This window comes from Fulmarus glacialis, unplaced genomic scaffold, assembly GCF_000690835.1.
Source record: "Fulmarus glacialis isolate BGI_N327 unplaced genomic scaffold, ASM69083v1 scaffold51239, whole genome shotgun sequence".
In the NCBI taxonomy this organism is placed as follows: Eukaryota; Metazoa; Chordata; class Aves; order Procellariiformes; family Procellariidae; genus Fulmarus; species Fulmarus glacialis.
Genome location: NW_009234928.1, coordinates 3,889 through 11,416, shown reverse-complemented (window position 1 = coordinate 11,416; position 7,528 = coordinate 3,889). Strand labels below are relative to the sequence as shown.

Below are 7,528 nucleotides of genomic sequence, written 5' to 3'. Positions count from 1 at the left end.
CGGTGCTTTGGCTGGAAGTGTCGCCGACTGCGGCCTTGGTGACTGGAGCGGGGTAGCGGGTGAGGGCCCCCACGGGCACCTCCTGCCGCATGAGCAGGCATCGCCTTCAGGGCGCTGTGGGCCTGCCACCTGCCCTGGGTGCCCTGGCTGCTAGTTCAGCACGTAACCTTTCCCTCCCCTGACCTTTTTCTGTGCCACTCACAATTTTATGGATTCCCATCACCAGTCATTTCAGTCATCTCTGTTTTCAGAGCTGAAGTGTATCAGTTTGTTCGTTGTTCCTGTGAAGGGATCTTCCGTACCTATGATCAGCCTTGTTTCCTCGCTGTATGGTTTCCCGTTCTGCTTTCACACTATACAATGTTACCTATAAAATTTGAGGTGCAGATTCAACATAAAGTTCATTTTTTCCCTCTCTTTTTGTTACTTGCTTCTGAATAGTCATCTCAGCTGCCTATATTAGTCCCGAAATACCATGCTAGGATCGTGGTTTTTTCTGTTAATAAATAGAAAGTGTTTCATTGCATTTCATTTGTCCTTGGCTGACTTTAATGGGTTTTAAGTGCTTTTGTCTGTTTTCTGGACTTCAGGAAAGTTTATTATTTTAGACCTAACAGGAAGGCCTTTTCATGTCCAAACCTACAACAATCTGTGGATAGATCCAGTGGAGCTAGTCATCACCCTACTTTGTGTTACTGCTTTGTGAGGAAAGCATAGTATGGTGTATTTATTTGCTAGGGCAGCAGATTCTTATTTTCAGGATCTCATCCGTGGTCAGGTGGGTTTAGCAGGCAGATTTAGCTTACATTGACTCTGCTGGAATATTTAAACTTACTGTCCTGTGTGGAATGTTTTTTGATGATCATATTTATTCTGATCTCATTCTTTAGGATCCTTCTGGTGATCCATCACAACAGGAAGCAAAACAGAGGTATTAATGAGAACTATTGATTTTTGGTCTTAAATGTAATTGTTTTGAACCTTTTACTTCTTTTTTTGAGTATTTAATTTCTTTGGAATACTCACCTGATTTTTTTTGTTGTTGGAAAACCACCAACAAAGAAGCTGAAACGTCAAAGATTTAATCCAAGGATAGCTAAAATCTGATTGATCCAAGTGTGGCTCCCAGGCCATGACTATATTGGATGATCTACAACAGAGCTGTCAGGCAGTCTGAACCCTGACTGGGGTGGGAAGGCAGGGGGGAAAACAGCAGCAGCAGCTCATTTTTACTTTGGGACTCAGCTGAGTGCAATAGCCTCATGACCTTTAGTGATATAATAGGATGTTTTTGGGAAGCATCATCATTCCCATAGTTATCTGCTTCTGGAACTCAGAAACCTTGGCTTTTCGGGGTTGGTGAGAGTTGGTCATAAGAAGATCTTGAAGGCTGGCAGAATTCTTCCCAAACTGGAGTTTTGTCTGAATGACGAGTTTGGGTTTGGGCCCTGTTAGTGCAATGGGAACATGCTTTCCTAGTTGATCTGATTTTTCTGGGACATCTGTTGCAGTTAAAAATATGAAACAAAACGATTCATGTCAGAGCTTAGTGTGGAAACAGCATTTAGTATTTGCACTAAGTAGAAAATTGAAAATAAGTGTTTAAAGAGCTAGACTTTGCACACAGTCAGTTTGTATTAACTGAAACGCATAAACTAAAATGCCAGTTCTGCAAATACTTCGTCAAATATTGTAAGTATATGAAGACTTACTGAAAAATTCTAAATAAATAATGAGGTCTGGTTCTGTCTTGCAATTGCATGGACAATAGCCTGCTCTACCATACACTGCCTTTGGTGAAATTCCACATGGAACTGAATGCAGAATCTTTACAGTGGGTAGCATGGCTTTTGTCTTTAAGATGTAATAATAAACAGTAATAAAGTGTAAGTAGTAAACTACATCTTGACTTCTTGGAAGATGTTGTCAGGGATGTAACTTTGTCAACATATATAGAGCTACTCGTGACAGAAAATGCTATAAAATAAATCATGTAAATGTAAGGTTTGAAGGGACCTCAAGAAGTCACGGGAATCAAAAGTCTTCTGTAGTTTGCTGTTTTGTGCATATTATTTTAGGTGTTTGAAATCCCACTTTTGATGTGTGGTTAATTTTTCATTACAGGGAAGCAGAGATAAGAAATACTATTTTAGCTCAAGTTCTTGATCAAGCAGCTCGTGCAAGACGTAAGTATCCAAGTAACTTTCTAATAAAAATTTCTCATCTAGCGTACTCTAGTGCTGCTCAAATCAAGCACATATGTGCTTGTATAGAGGCCAGACTAGAAAAATGTTGTTGCTGGGAAGATAAAATTATTACAGCTTTTCAGTTGGTGATATCAATGATTGGAGGGGAGGGGTCAACTGACATCTGAATTATGTTAATCAAATTTTTTTAAAAATTAATAGTAGGAATTGTAGTGAGAGTCAAAAGTAGTTAACCTAATTAGGAACAAATATTTAAAAGTAAGAAATATAACTATCTTGTATCTTTATTTTATGAAAATGCCTTTTTCAATTTATTTCATGACCCTGGCATGAAGAAGATGGTTTCGTAGGGACATTCGTCACTTTTTAGTTACTAGTGAAGGTATTTGAGTATGTTTTAAAACAAAATGAACAGAGCCTGTTTTTGTTGCAGTAAGCAATTTAGCACTTGTGAAACCAGACAAAGCAAAAGCAGTAGAGAATTATCTTATACAGATGGCAAGATTTGGACAGCTAGCTGGAAAGGTGAGTTAAGTTTTTCCAATTCTTTCTTGCGTATATTCATTTTCAAACCTAATTCACTCTCAAAAAAAATCGGATGTTGTTAATATCTGTAAACTAAATAACTGAAAAAGGCAACTGAGAGCTTCTAAATACTATTATATAATTCCATCAAACACCTTTTATAAGAAGGGAAAGTGTGGTTCAGTTGTTTGATACTAAGCATTTCTCAGAATGTGTTTATATGGCTTTTCTTTTGCTTTCCTAGGTATCGGAACAAGGTTTGATAGAAATACTTGAAAAAGTGAGTCAGCAAACAGAAAAGAAAACAACAGTAAAGGTAAGTTTCATTTCCTAAATATAATTTTGTTATATAATAGAGCAGAAAATTGCATGTATTGGACCATTTCAGTTCAGGGTAAAACTTAAGTTTGTATTTACCACTTCTCTTACCTACACTGATAAGCAATACTGGGATTAAATCATAGCAGTCCTTATCAATAGTATAATTTGCAGATATTAGCACTGGGATATCAGTGTTCTGTTGTGAGACAGACTACCCTGTGTCTGTCCTGTACCATTATGCCGGCAGGAACTTGGGGGGGATGTGGGTTTTGATGGGGTAAATGTTCTGCTCCCATGTAATGTTTTCATTGTCAAACGTGTTGAGTTTGAAAGGCTTGCTCTATGTTGGACTTACCCTTCTATTTTCACTTCATATATTTCATTTTAGTTCAACAGAAGGAAAGTATTGGATTCTGATGAAGAGGATGATTATTAATACTACTGTAAGACTGTCTGCCAAACAAAAGGCCTGGAAAAAGGCAAGATACCGTTATCAGGCAGAATGCAAGATCTGAAAATGTTTACGCTTCTTTACTTTTTTTTTAAAAAGGCCAACAAATGAACTTGTCTTGTAAAATAAATCTGAGAAGGGGATTTTGTAACTTAAATTTTTGTAGTATAAGAGGCCTGAGCAGTGTGGAGTTCCCCACTGCTTCCTTAGCATGAACATTTTGTTGCCCCTTACTCAGTGTGTAAGCTATGTTTTCAGCAACTGCACACACTTAACTTGCTGCTATTGGAGACACCATAAGGAGGAGCTAAGTGTAAAGCTGAAACTCCCTCTAGGAGTTTAAAGACTTACCTCCAGGCTCTAAATCACGGAAGTGTTAGAAATGAGATTTCCTGAGCCCCTGGAAGGAAGCCTATCCAGCAGGTCACTGGCTCTCAAGTCCTTAATGGAAATTTATAAAATAAAGGTATCAAAGTAGGGTTTGGATCAGAGGACTTCACATCAGGCAGTCTGCATAAAGAAATTGTAACCAGCATACAATTGAACTGTTCCCCTATGAAATAATGAAGCTATTTCAAAAAAAGCAAGTTAACTGTGTAATACAGCACTGTTCAGACACTTGGTATCGTATATTCTTAAAACTACCTCCATTTTTATCAAATGGCTGGAGTGTTTCTTACCTGGGAAAAAAAGACTGTTTTCCTAAACTTTCTGCAACTCCTGCATGCATACAGTAAAACTGAACTTGTGCTATACGTTTATGCAAAAATATGGTTATGGAAATACATAGGATAAATACTGTAATGTGCTGATAAACACTCTACCACCACAAAACCCTTTTCTGACATAATTTAACAGGAACATGTATGATCCCAACTGCAGTGTTTTTTGGAACAGAATAAAATTGTTTAAAGTGAGCACTAGTGGATGTTTTTCATCTTGTGTGAATGTGGTTTAGAAGTATTTTAACAGTTGTTATTTTTGTTTCATTTGGACTAGACTGGGCATTTTGCTTGTCTATGTTTGTAATTAGGATTCCTTAACTTTAGTAATATCGTGGGTGTATGCTAAATTTCTTTAGACTAATGATCCTTTACCAGTGTGAAGAGTTTCAGGCCAAGGTGTGGTGATAGATGGTTTAAAAGTTTTCCTGTTAGGGCTACAGATACATCCTAAGCATCCATGCTTCACGTTCCCATTCCTAAGTTTATCAAATTCCACTTATAACAATATAAGCTTTATTGCTTTGCTGTTCTTCTAAAACGGCTGTTCCAGAATCTCAGTTGTTTTAAGTTGCAGCCTTTTGGAGATTAAACTGGCCGGTACGGTAACATGCTTTGCAGACAAATCATAAGAATCATGAAGTTGACTTCAGTCTATTTGGACTACAGATTGCTAGGGGAAGCTTCCAGGGGTACTCCCTTCAAATCCTATTCCAGTTTAGCCTTTGATCATCATATCTTTGAATATTAAGGTATTTTTTAATTACAAGCTTCGTTAAGCATGTCAAAGGAAACTTGTAAACTATTTCATTTACCTAAATAATTTGTTAGTCATTATCTTTCCATTATTTAGATTATAGTGGAACTGTTTAGCATTTAAGTGCTTTTTTTTAAACATACACTATACATCCAAAATGCCTGGAAATAAGCTTTATCCTAGACTGAACACTGAATAAAACTGAAGCATGGCTCGGTGACGTAAGTAGCCTCAGGTTCACAAGGACAACTGTTCTGATACTGTAATAGAAAAGAAAACTCAGGTTAATTCTAATAAATCTGTACTTTTTCTATAAAACTCTAAAGAAAAAAATATATTCAGTTAGATGGCTTAAAAAAATACAGTAGGCAATATGCACCAAGTGTGCATTAAGTTGCCTTAGTAAGCTGCTATGGGTTTTTTCTTGCAAATTTTGTATTTCATTTGGGGGGGTAGTTTTTCAAAGGCAAGCACTACTTTAACACTTGGCCAATTCTTAAGAGTAAAATTAACCAATAATTATATAACCATTCATGTCGAGGCTGAAACTTGGGAGTGTTGTTTCATCATTTGCATAGAATATAACAAAATACTTTATGCTTAAAATATAACAGCATTGAACAAGTTGTTTTCTATAACCTGTTGTATTCAAATTTTTTAATAGAAAAAAATCAACTAAATTCAGAGTTCACATCCTCTGATACTTATCTCTAACCCTTTTCAAAGTTGTTTAATAAGCTATCTTAAAACCTGTTTCCAAAGCTATTCAACCACACTATGCTTATTATTAAAAGATCAAGAAAAAAGACTTTATACCGAACTTAGCGTCATTGCACTAACTCACGTTCGGTAGTTACAGCAGTATATTCTGTACTTATACTCTGTAGCGTAGTATCACCAGTATTAAAAAGCGAATAAACTGATTTTTCTCATCCATATTGTCAAGAAGTCTTAAGACAAGAATCATTTAGTTAAATGCACAGTATAATTAAAACACAAGGAAAATTCTCACTATGTAGTTTGGAAATCAGATCTATGAAAGTTTACTTGTATCTTAAACTTTCTAAGTAATATCTAGCTTATTTTTGCTACAGGTGAGGATAAGTGACTTAATCTAGGTCATCTTTATAGTGCCACAAGAAGAAAAAAAACTAGTTCACATATCTTTCCTCTTGGTCTTTTGGCTTGTAATAGCTGAACATCCATCCTACTTTTTTTTTTTTTTAAATGGGAATGTAGAGCTAGAGAACGAAGTTATCTGAAAATGTTCACTTTCACTAACATATTGTACACATCTGTGCCTTAAATCCAAAACCACACAACCTAATAATAGTAATCCATGAATGTAGGAGGGAAGAAGGTCATATTGAACTTGAGAGTAAATTCCAACAGATCCCTCAATTTACACATAGACACAAGGTGAAGTCTTCAAATGCCTACAAAAACAAAAGCAAGGAAATCTGTGTAAAAGACTCGATGCTTTGAAAAACACACTCAAAGAAAACAGCATTTTTCAAGAGTTATTTTACTAGTTTTTTTTCCATCATTTGGCACAAATCCAAGGCACGTTAGAAAATCAGATGAACTCATAAATTACTAGAAAAATAAACACGACCCTCATCTCCAAATGTCCATATGCGCACTTATTGCACATTTTACCTCTTAGATTAAAAAGTTATTTGAAAAAATCACCAGTATGTCTTCCAGCTTTGTACTTTGCCAGGCAGTTTACTAATACCACAGTTAAAAGATATAGAATTATTCATACAAATAGTTTATGAAATAAAATGCAAGCTGGATTTGATGAGCCAAGAATAAAAAATACTGCACTTAGAAACCTGGCTTGTGCTATTTACATATTCTCCTACCATAACTGAAAACAGTAGAAAATGAAGTCCAAATCTAAGCAGCCATCTCATAGTTAGTTGTGAGCTTTCAATTCTTCAGTGATCACCTCTAGGAATAGGGTAATATTTGGCCTATTCCAACAAATGCTTACTGATGTTGGAACTACCTTTCATAACTGGAATTTCACCTTTTTAAAGAGCAGTCCAGAGCAGGCTCCTAAGCAGTTTTGTCTGCAGATGTTGCCCAGGTTCAGAATCATGAATATTTGTGCATTTTTGCATTGCTTGCTTTAGAGGAAGGAAAAAAAAAAACAAACAACAAAACAATTTTGTGTGTCCTTATACATGCTTGCTTCTGGGTATTTTTTTTTGATTAGGCTGTGAACAGTGAGTCCAAAGTTTAGCTTTGTCAAGGGCTCTCTACTTTTTCCCAGTATCTTGGCTCCTGTATAAGAACTTCATCTTGCAGATCTGATACAGGGGAGCATTGCAAAGAAATTAGCAAGGATTACATCCCTTCACATTAATAGCATGTGTGAATTTCTAATGTGGCATCACAGATGTTATGGACTGTTGTTTTCCCAGCTACTGAAATATACAGAAATATATACTATAGTGGCTTGTAACATTACAGTAAAAATAGAGACATTTCAATTACCTCTGGCAATAAATACCTTGTTATCCAATATATCTTTAGA

General features: G+C 36.0%; 1 protein-coding gene across 1 annotated transcript; it reads left to right on the top strand.

Annotated features, from left to right (window-relative positions):
• Nucleotides 1-890: 890 nt before the first annotated feature.
• Nucleotides 891-4,421, top strand: PDCD5 (programmed cell death 5; the record flags this gene model as incomplete). Its single annotated transcript, XM_009585789.1, has 5 exons — nt 891-931; nt 2,125-2,186; nt 2,641-2,732; nt 2,977-3,048; nt 3,442-4,421. Coding segments are annotated over 5 exons (315 nt in total), but the record flags the coding sequence as incomplete, so codon positions are not given.
• Nucleotides 4,422-7,528: the final 3,107 nt, after the last annotated feature.